This window comes from Drosophila bipectinata, chromosome 3L (assembly GCF_030179905.1).
Source record: "Drosophila bipectinata strain 14024-0381.07 chromosome 3L, DbipHiC1v2, whole genome shotgun sequence".
NCBI classification, from domain to species: domain Eukaryota; kingdom Metazoa; phylum Arthropoda; class Insecta; order Diptera; family Drosophilidae; genus Drosophila; species Drosophila bipectinata.
In genome coordinates this window covers 26,012,495-26,031,882 of record NC_091738.1, presented here as the reverse complement: position 1 = coordinate 26,031,882, position 19,388 = coordinate 26,012,495, and the positions used below count along the sequence as shown (strand labels likewise).

The 19,388-nt window shown below is 38.6% G+C and overlaps 1 protein-coding gene across 12 annotated transcripts in view; it reads right to left on the bottom strand.

The window, feature by feature from the left end:
* Positions 1-19,388, bottom strand: part of Pzl (Piezo-like) — a 472,153-nt gene that overhangs the window by 427,510 nt on the left and 25,255 nt on the right. For all 12 annotated transcript variants that reach the window (XR_011442830.1, XR_011442831.1, XR_011442833.1 and 9 more), the window contains exon 7: positions 5,212-5,409. Coding sequence is in view for 2 of the 12 variants with exons in the window: in XM_070280111.1 (XP_070136212.1) it covers positions 5,212-5,409 (198 nt within the window). In the remaining 10 variants the exon portion in view is untranslated. The remainder of the gene's footprint in view (positions 1-5,211; positions 5,410-19,388) is intronic.

The window sequence follows — 19,388 nt, the reverse complement described above, 5'->3', positions numbered from 1 at the left end:
CTGCGGCTATAAAGACTTCCGAGATTGAGAAACGAGGAGGGCAGTAAGCGGCAGCGATTTCGAACAAGTGATTGCATAGTCGTTTTCATGAATGACGTTATGCAACCATCATACTTTGTTGGAGGATAAGCATCAAAGTTTCCGTTTTGCTATTCGGCTGTTCTGGGGCCTTTTGAGCGCTTTGTGAGTTAGGCTGAATTGGATTTTCCATTCAAAATCGTAAATCATAGTCTGACGTAGCTTTTAACGCAATTCTGTGGATTTTAATTGCGCGTTGCACATGTTGCGAATATCGCATGCGACTCTTTAAATCCTTGTACACCACACTTCGTCTATAGTTTGCCTTATGGTTGCCTACGCAGTTTCCACATTTCCTCACGGACTGTCCTTTTTTGTACTTCAGTTAGCGGAGTTGTGAGCGTCCCCGCAGACCTAGTATAACCTAGCGTGTCCGTACTCTTGGCACTGGACCGTTGCGTTAATGTGGCTCTTCAACAGTGTTTCCCCGATGCAAGCTTGTAAATTGCGTGGACTTCTTTCTTCGACTTTGACTTCGAGGCCTTAAAGACCTCGACTCTCAAGAGGGGTTGTGGCTTTTTATCTTTATTTAGAATTTTAATAACATTCATGGCGGCGAAGCCCTTTTCTTTAAGGGCGGTTCTTATTTCTTGGCGTACATCGGGTTCGATATCCTTTACTACCACTTGTAGGCTCTTTTCAGCTGATACGTGTAGTCGTTTTTCTTAGCATTGTCTACGTATCTGGACACGACTCGGAAGTGCTCTTTAGTCTTTGTTGGATGAATGTTCCCTTTGATAAGTGGGACAATATGTAAATTGTTACCTTTTCCGATCAACGCTGCAATTTCACCAAAGCGTTCGAGCTGGTTGGTTTTCCCCAACCTCCGCCAGAAGGGCAAATATGTTGCTACTGGATCTGCCTGGTTCTTCATCGATCTTTTGAACGCGGTTAATTTTTGTTTTATTGCCTGCCGGATTACTCTGCGAGCTAAGCTTGCGCTTAATTTGGATGTAGAGATCCATGCCAGTTTCTTTGGCCAAGGTCGCTTCTTGTCAAGGTAGGGACTTGAAACTTGGCACAAAATATTATTTATTTATTTTTATTCTAAGATAATATGTTAAAATTAGCCTGATCGGGCAACTATATCATATAGCTGCCATAAACTGATTGATCGGAAATGCTCTAACTTTGGTGTTTTTACAGTTAGAGAGTTCAGTTTTTGTACGAATGCTATATTTGTATACGACCTACCAAATTTCATAACGACTATATCGTGATAACGATCAGCCGACTATATCCTATAGCTGCCATATAACTGATTGATCAGAAATGCTATAACTTCGGTGTTACTAGAGTTAGAGAGTTCCAATTTTGTGTGAATGCTATTCTTGGTAAAGTAATACGACAACCCAATTTTATAAGGATCGGCCGACTATATCCTAAAGCTGCCATATAACTGAAAAAACGGAAATGACCCAACTTTTGTGCTTTTTTAGATAAAAAGTTAAAACTTCGAGCAGATTCTAATTTTGGTCAGTTGATCCAACCTACCAAATTTTATAAGGATCGGCCGACTATATCTTATAGCTGCCATATAACTGAACGATCGGAAATGGTATTTGGTATAAATACAAACTTTGGTATTTTTGAAGATAGAGGCTTGAGACTTTGTTTTAGATTTTTATTGCATCTAAAGAACATTATTAAACAAAAGCAAAAACAATTCGTTTTGTCAAATTAGCTTCAGTTATAAGAGCTACTACTTCACATTCCTTTGCTGGAAAAGTCGAAGGATTCGGTTGCCTGCAAACACAACGTATGTCATCCGCAGCGGACTGATTGACCTCTGATATTTCTGCTATCCGTCGCCGCTTCGTTCTTTCTGAGCACACTGCTAGACTTAATTTTGGACGTCCACGTTGAGTAGTTTTGATCATTTCTTGAGGCTTACTAGGAGAGCGATTCATTAAAATTGTTTCCTTTTCGTTAAGCCAATTAGATTGGAACTTAAGAACTGATGCCTTTTTGCGGTTATATTGTTTCCAAAAAATATCAATTTTTGTGCAAATGTATCCAATACAATTCGTTAGAAAGCCCATCTCGGACACGTAGCCAATGTCTTCAATACTGCTGTTTACGTGATCGATGACCTTCCGTAATTTTCCTGCATTGGTGCCGATTGCTGTACACCAATAATCAAATATGTACAACCGAGTGAAGACACATTGAGAAGAGTCAGCTACCAAAATTAAATTAGTAAAAAAAAACGATATTAAAATTAAAATTTAAAGCTAATAATAACATAAAACGCGAAAGACGAACACAAAGACAGCACAACTACAATGCAAAACAGCTGCATCGACCTTGAAGAAAATAATATCTTTAACTTAAAAATCCATTTTATATAATATAAATTGAGCAGCGTAATTAGTTGACTGAACACTTTGAAGTATACTTTTGTTGTGAAATATTCGTGATGCGTGCAGCTGCGCTTTACAAAAGAACACGTGTTCACAGCTTCAATTCTATTTTTAGAAAGAACCGTGAAGCTTGCTCAAACCACGTCCGATCAGTTGGTAGGTTGTTCTGTTTTTAAGCTGTTTTCTTAACTGGCTAAGGATGAAGGTGACGGTTTTCCCATTGGCTCTCGTGTTTTCCTCCAGGATTTTTATGTGGACTTTTATGTTTGGATGTTGTGGAATCTTATGTTTTATCTGGTGCCCCAACGAAGACTAAAGCTATTGAGATAATTTCAAAACATCGAGCCTTTTGAACAAGGGTCAGTTTCAATTAAGGAAGTGGTGCTCCAACATTCTAGAGGTTTTGGAAGGAGTACCCGAGGGTGACAAGGATCCGTAATTAATATTTAACGAAGGCAGCACGTTTAAAAAGACTCTTGAAGCCCCTTAGCGCACCATCAAACCAACCCTGAGATCTATTCTATTTCCGTCGCTTGTTTTTATGACGCGATGGCCTTTCCCTATCCCTTCTCTCCGAGTGGTTGCAATTCTGTTTCACTTTTGATTAAACTCAGCGAATGAAGTTTCCTCGATTAGTCATTCCTTGCTAAGAAAAACGGAAAGTCCACGGATTCAGTGACGCCAGCTTTGATGCGTTTTTGGGCCTTGTGTTTTTGTATTGTCCGAGTCTGACTTTCGACTGTTGGGCGTGGAGTAGAGAGTAGAGTGAAGAGTGACACAGAGTGGCACCCAAAAAGACTCAGACTATACCGAAACTGGAGCTATGTTAGTTCCTTGCTATAGTTACTAGCAAGACTAATGGCTGAAGTTGCTGATCTTGGTACCTATAATGGAGATTATTACTGTTTGTGTGACTCCTTGGTTGCCCTATCCTGGATTCAAGGTGTATCTCTATTTAATGTGCTTGTTTCAAATCGAATCTTTTTGATACAGGAGCTCACCAAGGCAATAAAATGGCGTTATGTCACTACTTCATCTCACCCAGGCACTCTACTGTCCAGAGGTGCTCTTCCCCACTGAGCTATTGGATTCCCATCTTTGGTCCCATGGGCCTTCATTTCTTCGTGCCTCCAAGGAGGATTGGCCTATCACTATTTTGGCTGAAAGGGCAACCATCGAACTTCGCGCCAGAACCTTATTGGCTACAGCTCATGACCATGCAAACCGCCCTGGGACATCGTATCATTGTCAATGTTTGCCAATTCGTTTCCCGCCTTTCAGAAAGTTTTCGGCTATGTTTACAAATGTTGCCACCGCATCCGTCATGGAGGCATTTTTGTTGTGGATCTCCAGAAAGACAACCATTTGCTGTTGCGCGTCGTTTAGGTACTTAATTTAAGGAAGAGATAAGCTTGTTAAAATCGCGCAGATTGGTGTCACCCTCAAGCCCGCTTGCCGAACTTCCTCTCTTTGTAGCTGATGCTGTATTGCTTCATGTTAATAGTCGACAGTCGACAACGCGAAACTCTGCTGGAACTATTTTTCCAAGGGTCACTTCGGCTATAGTCTTTCCCTTTCAGGGTTTTAAACTCGTCTTCTGGAGCATAACATGGCTGATATTCTAAGCGACAGAGTTGAAGGTTTCCATGTGTGGATTTTTGCGGACCGTTTTTCTACAAAACAGAGTCTTGGAATAAGGGCCCCATCAAAACGCCTAATATCAAAAAATCGGCAGCAACTCAAAACTATTAATTGCGTAACACATGTTATACATGTCTTACAGAGAGACTAATTTTTTTATTCTTTTAATAACATCTGTTAGACTAAAAAAAATGTTTTTTTGATCAAACAGAAAGAGTTTTTAACATTTTAGTGTTTTGTGCCTATACTGAAAGCAAAGAAAACGTTACACACACCCTTTTTTCCGTTGCACCCAATATATAAATCGGAACAGCCGGGATCAACCGACTATATCCTATAGCTGCCATATAACTGAACAATCGGAAATGACCACACCTTGGTATTTTTAAAGTAAGCAATTTTTAAAGTTTTTTTTTTATTTTCTATTCTTAGAAATTGTTTTAACATTGAAATGCTCATAAGAATCGGCAAACTATACCTAATATTCATGCCCTGGTAAATGAAGTAACGGCGCTTAGAGAGGGTTTTTGGACGATCGGGTTTGTGGTAAAGGGAGAGTAGCTGGGAGATCAATAACCTTAGCAGGCTCTCTTTGCACAAACCGACTGACTTTTACCGACAAAAGGGCCAAAAGTCATAATTGAAGACTGTAGGGAAATGTTGCTCCGGAACTCCCAATTTAAAGTTTACGAACTGAGGGCGTCGATGTCAGCATATTTTTTAGTACAGTGTAGTATAGGCTAAATCACTCGGTTCCACGTTCAGCTTATCTGCGACAAGCTTGCACAGTGCATCCGGTTGGGTAGACTTCGCGAATTTACCAATATGAAGGTATTTTAAGGTGGGAAGCACTTAGTGCTTGTCCCACAATGCGTCTATTAGGGTTGATCCACTTCTTCCTTGACAGAGCCACCTTTGATGTCGTTGGGGCCTGGCCCAGTGTAGGCTTTTTGCTTCCAGTGCTGGTGGGCATGGAAGGGGGAGCAACAAAGTGCGCCCCAGCCGAAGAGACCCCAGTGGGTCCAGCCGCTCCATTTACCAGGGCATGATCCAGGGCAATATACCCAATATACAATATACCCAATGCGATATATACCCGATCTTAACCATTTGAATTGATATAACTTACCGTAACCTTTGTAGGCAACTCATCTTCATTAATATTCATGCCATATATATATTGAGTAATTAGTAAGAATTCTGCGTATATAACTACAAAAAAACTAGACCGCATCATGGAACGCCGCTGATTTGGAATCATCCAAAGAATATTAGCCCATATTAGTAAAACAAATGTTAACCAGCTGTGATAAACAATTGACCAAATCTGAAAATATAAATATATACAACATTTTACATTTTTTTATATGATTTTACGTTTGCTAAAGTCGGCCCCTTAAAAAAAGATATTCAAAAAAAGTCATATGTTTTAAAACAATTAACTGAAGCCACCCAGCAGGGAAACATAATAAAAAAATATCCTACTCCTCTAAAAATAATTTAATTTGGCTGAATTTCCTGTTTTAATACCCTTGCAGAGGATATTATGAGTTATATTACAAGTATATATTTATACAAGTATATATATTCTTTACCAGGATCACCAGAAAACTAGTCTCTCAGTCTTAAATCTATCGATTTTAAACTTTGCACACACCGTTCTTTCTTTTGCACCCAGTAGGTAGCGATATATACCGGATTCGAGGTGAATGAAAAAAATTTGAACGCGCCTAACAGCCGAATAGTCATACTGTACGGAGCAGCCGATCAAACTTGCATGCGCTCACATTTTCGTTGTAGATTTTAAGTCCACTCGGGTGCGAAATATTTGCGAACAGTTTGCAAGGTGACACCAATGAACGTTGCGATAAATATATCTTTCCGTCCACAAGTCAACTGTGCCAGTACTTCACCACTATGAGCAACTTTGGCTATCTTATCTTTAATAATTCTTTTCTTTCCTAAGACAACTTTAGCGTAAACCGTTGTTGCATAGGGCAGCAGGTCTTTCACAAATATTGATTAGCACCTTTGCCATGTTCCTAAATCCATTTCCATTGATTGCTGAAAAGGTTTGGCAGTCCTGTGTCACCCATTCCACACATGCGTCAATAGCATCTTTTTTGTCTTCAAGTTTCGCAGTAGTTCACAATTTTGACTCTTTAAGCAACTTGAATTTGAAGACTGTTTCGGTGGGTATTTCACAAGATCATGACAAGACCCGCAATATAAAAATTCATCCAGAACAACGCCATTCCCCTTAACAATTTCTGTCAATATGTTCCAAATATTGCTTCTACCCTTATGTAGAGCAGCCAATTGGTATTCACTTGCGCGAGTGAGTTGTTTTCACTTTTTTTCACTCACTTTTCAATGATACAATAATACCATCCATATCCATATCAATCAAGTAACAAAATGCAACTAATTATGAAAAAAAAGTAATATAAGTTATACCGAAACGAAAAATTCGAAATCAAAATCAAGCTTGAAGAAGCTCGCATAGAAATTTTTATTGTACATGCAGTCGTAAATTTTACATCGTGCCCCCTTGTCGCTAATCATTTACTCTTGGTCGTATATCAGCTGAAATTGATCCGAATGATGGTTTCGTCAACACATGCTCATTTTTTTTAACGGAATGATGTGTATCGCAAAATGAGTGAATTTTGAATAAAATTGATTTGAATAAAAAAGTTCCCATGTAATTAAACCAACAAAAGTTTTGCAGTTCTAAAAAAACTGTCGGGTCAGGCAGCAGCCGCTAAATTAGTTATAGATTATTTATTAAGCTAAAGTATGGATATATGCCTTAGTATATGCCTTATATATGCCCAAACAAAGTAACATATTTAGGAGTACATCTCGACAGAAGACTCACATGGCGCCGGCACATTGAAGCCAAAAGAAAACACCCAAGGCTAAAAGCCAGCGGCCTTCATTGGCTTATCAACGCTCGGTCACCTCTTAGCCTTGAATATAAAGTCCTGCTGTACAGCTCGGTACTAAAACCTATATGGATGTACGGCTCCCAGTTATGGGCGAACGCCAGCAATAGCAACATTGACATAATTCAAAGAGTTCAGTCGAAGATCTTGAGAACAATCACCGGGGCACCGTGGTACGTTCGCAACGAAAACATACACCGCGATTTAAACATTCTACCAGTCAAAGAAGCGATCGCAGAACGTACTAAAGTACTTAACCAAGCTCTCGGTGCACCCTAACCACCTGGCGAGAGGTCTAACAAGGTTGAACAAGGAACCAATCACGCCTTCGTCGCAATGACTTACCCACCCAGCGACCGACCTGAGGGACGCGCAACCAGAATGCAGTCTTAGTAAACTGTTAGTTAAATTTTAATGTTAAGATTCGTCAACTTATTGTTAGTCTCAAAATTAAGAGTAGATTCAATAAATAAAAGCAAAGCTATAATTAAAAAAAAAAAAAAATATGCCTTAGTTGGCCCAAGCAGACTCTTTCTCGGCGGCTCGACTTCAACGGGCCTATTTTAAAAGAGCTTTAGCTTCGCAATCACTATGTCGGGCCGCCCTCTCCGCTATCGAGAGCTTTTATCCGCTATCGAGAGCGTATGTCTAGACGGGCCGCACTCTCTGTCCATATTATTAGTCACTGCTTAGCACCATAAACTGGATGATCACAATGGCTGATCCCAGTTTCATCTGCCTGCAGTATAAATAAACTTTAACGTCCAATAATTAAATTCTGCTTTTCATTTCCCGGCATTGAAAACTCTTAATGACCAAACAAAAACTATATAATTAAAAGCAATCGCTATAGCAGTAGCAGAAAAAAAATATTTTTTGCTCTGCTCTTCTCTCGGTCTTGATTTTTGGTTACGACTACGCGGAGCACAGAATATTTTTTCTTCTATTTCTATAGCTATAGCTTTGAAATTTGTCGTAGCTCGGAGCAGAGCAGACAATTTTCGTTTTCTTGCTACGGCTCTGCTCCCGCTCACGAAAGAAGTGAGAGCGGTACCAATAGCAAAACGAAAAACTATGGGACTACGGAGTTCAAACACTGGAAATTTCCAACCCCATGGGTTTTGGGCACCACTGGCATAATGCAGGAATACGGAATGAATCCAATGGTTTTGACGCACTGTGTTTACTGGTACATTTTTTTCTAGGAATATCTTAAAATATAAATATGTAGTTCAAAAAATTAGAACCTATTCTAAGTCATAACTTGGCCGTCACTTGCCGTACCCGGACGTGTTTCTTCGATCGGTCTTGCCAGTTTGCAATTATTTTCGATCTTGAACTCAAGCTTTCTCCTTCCGCGACAAGTGGAAATATAACGATTAATCTCCATAAATAAATTCGACTTAATAAGTTCATTGAACTATTTATTTCCAATTTATACATTTAATCGTTTAAAGTTATCTCTGTTGCGCTTTAACTATATTCTCCAACATAAATCTCTCCGAGCTGTACTCTCTGGACGTAACCCGTTACATCATAATTACTGTGGAGTTTGTTGTTGTTCACGACGCCAAACCTTCGTTGCACATCTCTTTTGAAACGTTGTCTCTTACATCCGATCTGATCGTCCACTCTCGGCTACAGAGTGCTTCAGAGAGCCTAAATTCTTTACACGCTACTACAGTGGTCTGCAATCCGTCAAAAATGAGTCTTACTTGCACTGAAAAAAAATGTGAATTTGGTGGATCCATCACGGGTGACTCATACCTGTCTTGTTGGCTCTGCAACAACTGCTCACATATTACATGTGCTGGAGGAGGACACAATGGACGGATAAGTGACCTTATCAACAAGAAAATTGGCCTGACATGGTCTTGCATCGCTTGTAGAGAAATTGAGTCAAAGATTCGGACTTTTATGAAACAGACGAGAAATGGTTTCCTAGATGTTCGCAAGCAATTCTCGGCCCTTAATGAGCAATTCCTCGCTCTTGAAACTCAATTCCTTGGGCTTAAGTTGAAAAGCGAATCCCCCAGACGAAAAATTCCGAACAACAACCTGCTGACTGCTAAATTACTGAATACCCCTACACCCCATGCTGTACAAGTTGATGAATTTTCAACACCAAACATTTTACCGTCGCCTACTTGTCTACCTACTTATGCTGATCCAGTACCAAGGGACTTGATGAGCCTTCCTTCAGGGCACTCTAATATTTATCCCTTGCAAGAAGCGATCTGCGTACCAAGTACAAATCTCGAGCCACCTCTCATCTTGGAGCCTCCATCGTTGGACATCGTTGGACAATCCCCATCGTTGGACAACCTACCCTCTGCTCTAGCTGTGATGTCTCCAAGGCCTCTGATTGGTGTGGCGCGGGCGGTTGCTCCTCGTAAGCCCATTTTTGTCTCTCGGCTTGCTACTGTGCTACTGTTGATGATGTCAGGAGTCACCTGTTAAACCATCTTAAGGTAGCTCCTAATGAAATAGCTGTTTTTAGGTTTAGAACTTTAAGCATAAGCGTTCTATTTCTTCTTTTAAAATAGTTCTACCTGATTCCTACCTTGAAAAAGCACTTGATCCTGTAGCTTGGCCTGAGCACAGTATCATTCATGAATTCCTAGCTAAAGACGCTCAGAATCCTACCCCTGCAGAAACTGCTTCAAAAAACTGAAAACCATTGTATTTTCCTGCTGCTATCAAAACGTTAGAAGTATTCTGGGTAAGCTGAGCCAATTTTTTACAAAGAGTGCTTATTTTGATTTTGATGTTATCGTGCTTACTGAAACTTGGCTTAACTCCTCTGTCTCTGATTATGAAATTCTTGTTTCCAAATTCGTAGAGTTTCGATTGGATCGTCCAACTTTTTCGATGGTGTCCTCATTGCTGTTAGTATTGAGTACCCTGCTGAAATGATTCCTTTCCCGATCGAGTTCGGAATTGAGTTCATTGCGGTGAAAATTTTAACTGGATCGTCTCATATTTTCCTGACCTGTTCCTACATTCCTGATTTAATCCTAATCATGGGAGATTTCAACCTTCCCATCATTTCCTGGATCCCGTCTAAGGTAGACAATTCCCTGTTTTCCAGTTGTCATAACGACTTTATTGATGGCCTTACCGATCTTGCCCTGCTCCAAATTAATCCAATTCATAACACTCATGACAGATTTTTGGACCTTATTTTTTTCCAATGTGTCATCCGCTGTGACAGTCATTCGGTCCCCGCCGCTATCGCTTCCTGAAGACTTTCACCATCCTACACTATTAGCATCGGTCTTAATTGATGTGCCTCACAATGAAGCTGGCTTTAATGTTAAACCTCGTTTCAAATGCTTCAGAAAGACTGATTTTATCGCCCTTCGGAATCATTTAGCTGAAATCGATTGGAATGTTCTTTCATCTATAAACACAATTGAAGCAGCTACGGATTCGTTTTAAGAAATAATTCATAAGGCCTTGAACAAATTTGTTCCGGAAGTCCCAGTATCACTGTCTACAAAACCACCTTGGTATAATAAACACCTTTTTCGTCTTAAGAAAAGGAAATCCAGAGCTTACAAAAAGTTTCTTAAGTCAGGATCGATGTGCCACCAGTCAAACTTTCTTTATGTTCGCAACCAGTTTATTATTCTCAACTATCAACTCTATAAGCAGTATATCAGGAATTGTAAGGTAAACTTTCGAAATGATCCAAGCTTCTTCTACTCTTTTGTCAATATGAAACGTAAATCAAATCTTTTTCCTCCTTCCCTATCATATAAAAATATTTCACATTCTTCTGAGCAAGGTATTGCTAATCTCTTTGTGTCATTTTTTCAAACCACCTATTCGTCCGATTCATATAACCACAATTCTTCTTATCCTTATAAATTACCACACATAAACAACATTTACTTTTCAAAATTTCGAATTCAGAATCTGTTCGAAGCTCTTTCAACAATAGATATATCATTCTCTGCTGGTCCTGACAATGTTCCTAGCTGTGTTCTTAGGTACTGTTGTGATATCCTTTGCTATCCTCTCACTATCTTATTCAACTTACCCTTGGAGCTGGCATGTCTTCCCAAGAGATGGAATGAATCGTTTATTATTCCGCTTCATAAGAAAGGCTCTAAAGCACTTATTGAGAACTACCGGGGGATTTCTAAGACATCTGCGATTCCCACACTGCTTGAGAAACTGGTTACGTTCCAACTGCAATATTGTTGTAAAAGCATTATTTCCACTTCACAGCATCGTTCTGTCAAGCATCGCTCTACCACAACTAACCTTCTTGAATTCACTTTCGGTTATCCACAGACGTTTTCTGAGCCGCATGCAAACTGATGTGGTGTACACTGACTTTAGTAAAGCCTTTGACTCTGTGAACCACCATCTCCTCCTTCATAAGCTGTGTCTAATGGGGTTTTCTCCACATATAGTAGTATAGTACAGTGGTTGACCTCTTATCTATCCAACCGCACGCAGCGTGTTTTGTTTAAAAACACAGATTATAAACGTTTCATCTGGTGTCCCACAAGGTAGTCACTTAGGACCTCTTCTGTTTGTTCTTTTTGTCAACGATTTACCTAGTGTTGTAAACTATGCTACTACATTTATGTATGCTGATGATGTCAAGTTATGTCTTTCTTTCTCAGACCATTTTCTTTATAGGCACCTGCAACTAGACCTTAACGAAGTCTTCTTGTGGTGCTCAAACAATCTCCTTTAGCTTAACTGCTCGTTTATGACGTTCAATCGCAGTGTGCCTCACATCGTTTCGTACTCTCTTGGGAATAACGTCTTCGATCGTGTTTCCCTAATTAACGATCTTGGAGTCATTTTTGACAATAAATTGTCCTTCAACGAACACATATCACTAACAGTTAATAAGGCCAGAGGTGTGCTAGCTTTTATCAAACGTTGGTCTAAAGAATTTGGTGATCCTTTCACAACTAAAACTCTCTATTCGTATACTCTCTATTGGGCAACTCCGTCGTATAATTGCCGGTTAAAACTACTAAACCTACCTCCTTTAAAAGAGCGCCGTACTTGTGCTGGGGCTATGCTACTTCATGTGCTTATTCTTGGAAAGGTTGACTCACAAGTACTTCTTGAAAAATTAATGTTTTCTGTTCCTAATAGAGTAACTAGATCCTTCCTACCACTTCGCGTTATTTGTAAAAATTATAACTCATTGTCCCATTTATTATCCCCTGAACTATACCTAGATGTAATTAAATCGAAAATTATGGAATATCTTTTAACTTAATTTATCCTTACTTTTAGTTATAATAATCTAGAAATAACAGATCATTGTTAATTATAAATAATAAAAATCCACTGAACCCACCTACTCCGTTCCTCCTTGCTTTTCCAGGGCTGTCTCTATTAAGACACTATTAACGCTTCTAGCTTACCTGACTGACCTACACTCACCTCAGTACTGCACGGCTCAGTACAATCGCCGGCTTGCCCGGACAAAATCCACTTCTCCTGCTGCGAAAAAAAAAACACGCTTCCTATGACCGTCCGGTCTTTTGCCCGCACTCGTTGTGTGCCCCTGATCCCGATCCACCCGGTTGTTGGGGTATGTTACCACTTAGTTTCCATGTCCGCCTGCCTGTGTTACAAAACGTTAAAGTACAGCTACAAAACACATCAAACTTTCTGCGGAATTAACGTGTACAGGAAATCATGGATAAGAAGTTCATGCAAAAAGTGTATGCAAAAAGAGTAACATTGTCAAAGGCATAATATCGGTGCATTGTGAAATTTTTACGACGTGGTACTACTTTAGTTGCACGTTCAATTTAGTTGTAGACAAATGTGCAATCCGCTTTCGCTAAATGGTATGTAGATACCTTAAGCTTATATATCTTAACAACATATCTTAATGTAATCTAAGTCGGCCGATGTTTAGAGGAGATATACCCATATATTTATCATTTCCGATACAAACTGGCAAAAATTTTAAACGCGTGGATCTCGAAGACTAAAACAGATAGAACTAGCCGATTTGGAACTTGGGCTCGTATGGTATTAGCGCAACTTAAGTTTGTGTCAAGTTTGCCATGCCCACACCCGCCCCCCAACACAGAAATTTTGTTGTGGCGCCAGTTGTTCGTACATTTTTTCGAACATTTTTTAATGCCAAACATTTTCAATGGCTAATTTACACCTACAAATTAAAATGTAGCCAAAATTTGATAATTTTTAGCGGAGTTATCGACTTTTTAGTCTGCTTCCTTATTAAATCGGTAGTGCTAACGTAGGGGCCTTGGGATTTTTCCCAAGCGCAAAAGAATGCAAAAAAATTGGTGCTAAGAATACATACCTTTTAAGCTGAAACTTTAAAGCTAATAATAAAGTCGGGAAAATCGCCTATAGGTATCCTTTCTTGTTTTTTTTTTTTTTTTTCAATTACTTATTTGTGTCAAACCAATGCCAAAGATTATAAAGTACATAGATGGGACATCAGGGCCCAAAACGGTAAATTTTTTTTCTCGAGATTGTTGTTGAGGGGGGAACGCACATGCATACGATTCTATTTTTAGAACTCATTACATGTATGTGTCAAAAAAATGTGTTGCTTTGCTCTGTGCACAATCTTTTTATGTTCAGATCCTCCTTAAGGACCTACAACTTTTTTTTGTTTTTTATTATTTGTATTTTATTTATCTTTAATTGAATAATTTAAAAAAAATTATGTCCGGTAAATAAAATTGTAAGGAAGTCCGTCCGCCATTTTGTCATCCGACACGTCCGTCACTATTTTCCCCATTTCTCATAATAAAATTAATAAAAACAGAATTATTTTTAAAACAATAGTAATAGAATGAAATTAAAAAAAAAAATAATAATAAATATATAAAAAAGTAAAAAAAAAAAAAAAATTAAAATAAAAGTAAATAAAATAAAAATAATTATAAAACTAAAATTCTTTTTTTAAATATTGACACAACCTCCTCTCATAAAATCGAATTTTGGGGTAAGGTGGGGTAAAGGAACCTTAAGGGTAAGGAGCGTGCGCTTTTCATCAGGGCTACCCTGCGAGTTGATTTAATGATACTTGAATTGAAGTTGGTATTGAAGTAAACGAAAGAATCCATACCAAAAACCGAGCTGAAGAGTATAGGCGATATTTCTGATCTCTTTGCTATCACACTGGTTCGACGTGAACGTTTCAAATTCATCATCGTTCTAAAGATGTAACGTTCTCAAAATAGAATTCTCTCTTTCCCTCTCTCATCTGCCAGCCGTTTGTCGTGAAACCCGCTCTCAAATGTTTTTATTTTTCAGCGGGTTCCACGACGCGGCCTGCCAATATTCCGTAGCACCCGCACTTTCAGAGATTTTTGCAGCGGGTTTCACTAGAAACTGAGGCGATCTTAAGGTGATGTTAAAATTTTATATTTTTCTTGATTGGATTATGAATTTTGGAAAACACAACAATTGATAATATAAATAGATTTAAAATAAAAAAAGTGCGTGTCTCGAGCCTGATTTGAACTCGTTTCACCCTGCACATAAGCCAAGCACTCTACCACTCACCTATCCCTCACTTGTTGTCGCGTGAAAGATTTCTTAAACTTAGCTTGTCGCGCTGTGGATCCCACTCTGTTGGAAGAACCCGCCATACAACATTTTTGTTTGTATGAGAAGTACCATCTATGTTCTTTATAATCTTTGCCAATACTCATACACTTTTTCTAAAGAGCAGTGATGGGCAAACTCTCATTTCCATAGCAAGCGTGTATAGGGTAGGAAATTCTGCCGCAGCGCTGCCGGCACACTGACAGTGTGATCACTCTCAAATTTGTTTTAAAAGCTCTCTCATTTGCTCTCATTTTGATTTATTTGACAGCCCAAACTAAAAATCCAAATTTTTCCACTGAGAAAAATTTTCTCAAAAATTGGGATGGAAAAAGTTTTCTTGATGGAGAATATAGATAGGGAAGCGTAGCTTTTCATTTGTTTAAGAAATGTTGCTAGCAAAGCTTTTTATACCCTTGCAGAGGGTATTATAATTTTGGTCAAAAGTGTGCAACGCAGTGAAGGAGACATCTCCGACCCTATAAAGTATATATATGTATTCTTGATCAAGATCACCTCCTGAGTTGATATGAGCATGTCCGTCTGTCCGTCTGTCTGTCCGTCTGTCTGTTTCTACGCGAACTAGTCTCTCAGTTTTAAAGCTATCGTCTTGAAACTTTGCACACACCCTTCTTTCTTTTGCACGCAAAGGCTCTAAAGCACTTATTGAGAACTACCGGGGGATTTCTAAGCCATCTTCGATTCCCACACTGCTTGAGAAACTGGTTACGTTCCAACTGCAATATTGTTGTAAAAGCATTATTTCCACTTCACAGCATCGTTCTGTCAAGCATCGCTCTACCACAACTAACCTTCTTGAATTCACTTTCGGTTATCCACAGACGTTTTCTGAGCCGCATGCAAACTGATGTGGTGTACACTGACTTTAGTAAAGCCGTTGACTCTGTGAACCACCATCTCCTCCTTCATAAGCTGTGTCTAATGGGGTTTTCTCCACATATAGTAGTATAGTACAGTGGTTGACCTCTTATCTATCCAACCGCACGCAGCGTGTTTTGTTTAAAAACACAGATTATAAACGTTTCATCTGGTGTCCCACAAGGTAGTCACTTAGGACCTCTTCTGTTTGTTCTTTTTGTCAACGATTTACCTAGTGTTGTAAACTATGCTACTACATTTATGTATGCTGATGATGTCAAGTTATGTCTTTCTTTCTCAGACCATTTTCTTTATAGGCACCTGCAACTAGACCTTAACGAAGTCTTCTTGTGGTGCTCAAACAATCTCCTTTTGCTTAACTGCTCGTTTATGACGTTCAATCGCAGTGTGCCTTACATCGTTTCGTACTCTCTTGGGAATAACGTCTTCGATCGTGTTTCCCTAATTAACGATCTTGGAGTCATTTTTGACAATAAATTGTCCTTCAACGAACACATATCACTAACAGTTAATAAGGCCAGAGGTGTGCTAGCTTTTATCAAACGTTGGTCTAAAGAATTTGGTGATCCTTTCACAACTAAAACTCTCTATTCGTATACTCTCTATTCGGCAACTCCGTCGTATAATTGCCGGTTAAAACTACTAAACCTACCTCCTTTAAAAGAGCGCCGTACTTGTGCTGGGGCTATGCTACTTCATGTGCTTATTCTTGGAAAGGTTGACTCACAAGTACTTCTTGAAAAATTAATGTTTTCTGTTCCTAATAGAGTAACTAGATCCTTCCTACCACTTCGCGTTATTTGTAAAAATTATAACTCATTGTCCCATTTATTATCCCCTGAACTATACCTAGATGTAATTAAATCGAAAATTATGGAATATCTTTTAACTTAATTTATCCTTACTTTTAGTTATAATAATCTAGAAATAACAGATCATTGTTAATTATAAATAATAAAAATCCACTGAACCCACCTACTCCGTTCCTCCTTGCTTTTCCAGGGCTGTCTCTATTAAGACACTATTAACGCTTCTAGCTTACCTGACTGACCTACACTCACCTCAGTACTGCACGGCTCAGTACAATCGCCGGCTTGCCCGGACAAAATCCACTTCTCCTGCTGCGAAAAAAAAAACACGCTTCCTATGACCGTCCGGTCTTTTGCCCGCACTCGTTGTGTGCCCCTGATCCCGATCCACCCGGTTGTTGGGGTATGTTACCACTTAGTTTCCATGTCCGCCTGCCTGTGTTACAAAACGTTAAAGTACAGCTACAAAACACATCAAACTTTCTGCGGAATTAACGTGTACAGGAAATCATGGATAAGAAGTTCATGCAAAAAGTGTATGCAAAAAGAGTAACATTGTCAAAGGCATAATATCGGTGCATTGTGAAATTTTTACGACGTGGTACTACTTTAGTTGCACGTTCAATTTAGTTGTAGACAAATGTGCAATCCGCTTTCGCTAAATGGTATGTAGATACCTTAAGCTTATATATCTTAACAACATATCTTAATGTAATCTAAGTCGGCCGATGTTTAGAGGAGATATACCCATATATTTATCATTTCCGATACAAACTGGCAAAAATTTTAAACGCGTGGATCTCGAAGACTAAAACAGATAGAACTAGCCGATTTGGAACTTGGGCTCGTATGGTATTAGCGCAACTTAAGTTTGTGTCAAGTTTGCCATGCCCACACCCGCCCCCCAACACAGAAATTTTGTTGTGGCGCCAGTTGTTCGTACATTTTTTCGAACATTTTTTAATGCCAAACATTTTCAATGGCTAATTTACACCTACAAATTAAAATGTAGCCAAAATTTGATAATTTTTAGCGGAGTTATCGACTTTTTAGTCTGCTTCCTTATTAAATCGGTAGTGCTAACGTAGGGGCCTTGGGATTTTTCCCAAGCGCAAAAGAATGCAAAAAAAATTGGTGCTAAGAATACATACCTTTTAAGCTGAAACTTTAAAGCTAATAATAAAGTCGGGAAAATCGCCTATAGGTATCCTTTCTTGTTTTTTTTTTTTTTTTCAATTACTTATTTGTGTCAAACCAATGCCAAAGATTATAAAGTACATAGATGGGACATCAGGGCCCAAAACGGTAAATTTTTTTTCTCGAGATTGTTGTTGAGGGGGGAACGCACATGCATACGATTCTATTTTTAGAACTCATTACATGTATGTGTCAAAAAAATGTGTTGCTTTGCTCTGTGCACAATCTTTTTATGTTCAGATCCTCCTTAAGGACCTACAACTTTTTTTTGTTTTTTATTATTTGTATTTTATTTATCTTTAATTGAATAATTTAAAAAAAATTATGTCCGGTAAATAAAATTGTAAGGAAGTCCGTCCGCCATTTTGTCATCCGACACGTCCGTCACTATTTTCCCCATTTCTCATAATAAAATTAATAAAAACAGAATTATTTTTAAAACAATAGTAATAGAATGAAATTAAAAAAAAAATAATAATAAATATATAAAAAAGTAAAAAAAAAAAAATTAAAATAAAAGTAAATAAAATAAAAATAATTATAAAACTAAAATTCTTTTTTTAAATATTGACACAACCTCCTCTCATAAAATCGAATTTTGGGGTAAGGTGGGGTAAAGGAACCTTAAGGGTAAGGAGCGTGCGCTTTTCATCAGGGCTACCCTGCGAGTTGATTTAATGATACTTGAATTGAAGTTGGTATTGAAGTAAACGAAAGAATCCATACCAAAAACCGAGCTGAAGAGTAAAGACGATATTTCTGATCTCTTTGCTATCACACTGGTTCGACGTGAACGTTTCAAATTCATCATCGTTCTAAAGATGTAACGTTCTCAAAATAGAATTCTCTCTTTCCCTCTCTCATCTGCCAGCCGTTTGTCGTGAAACCCGCTCTCAAATGTTTTTATTTTTCAGCGGGTTCCACGACGTGGCCTGCCAATATTCCGTAGCACCCGCACTTTCAGAGATTTTTGCAGCGGGTTTCACTAGAAACTGAGGCGATCTTAAGGTGATGTTAAAATTTTATATTTTTCTTGATTGGATTATGAATTTTGGAAAACACAACAATTGATAATATAAATAGATTTAAAATAAAAAAAGTGCGTGTCTCGAGCCTGATTTGAACTCGTTTCACCCTGCACATAAGCCAAGCACTCTACCACTCACCTATCCCTCACTTGTTGTCGCGTGAAAGATTTCTTAAACTTAGCTTGTCGCGCTGTGGATCCCACTCTGTTGGAAGAACCCGCCATACAACATTTTTGTTTGTATGAGAAGTACCATCTATGTTCTTTATAATCTTTGCCAATACTCATACACTTTTTCTAAAGAGCAGTGATGGGCAAACTCTCATTTCCATAGCAAGCGTGTATAGGGTAGGAAATTCTGCCGCAGCGCTGCCGGCACACTGACAGTGTGATCACTCTCAAATTTGTTTTAAAAGCTTTCTCATTTGCTCTCATTTTGATTTATTTGACAGCCCAAACTAAAAATCCAAATTTTTCCACTGAGAAAAATTTTCTCAAAAATTGGGTTGGAAAAAGTTTTCTTGATGGAGAATATAGATAGGGAAGCGTAGCTTTTCATTTGTTTAAGAAATGTTGCTAGCAAAGCTTTTTATACCCTTGCAGAGGGTATTATAATTTTGGTCAAAAGTGTGCAACGCAGTGAAGGAGACATCTCCGACCCTATAAAGTATATATATGTATTCTTGATCAGGATCACCTCCTGAGTTGATATGAGCATGTCCGTCTGTCCGTCTGTCTGTTTCTACGCGAACTAGTCTCTCAGTTTTAAAGCTATCGTCTTGAAACTTTGCACACACCCTTCTTTCTTTTGCACGCAAAGGCTCTAAAGCACTTATTGAGAACTACC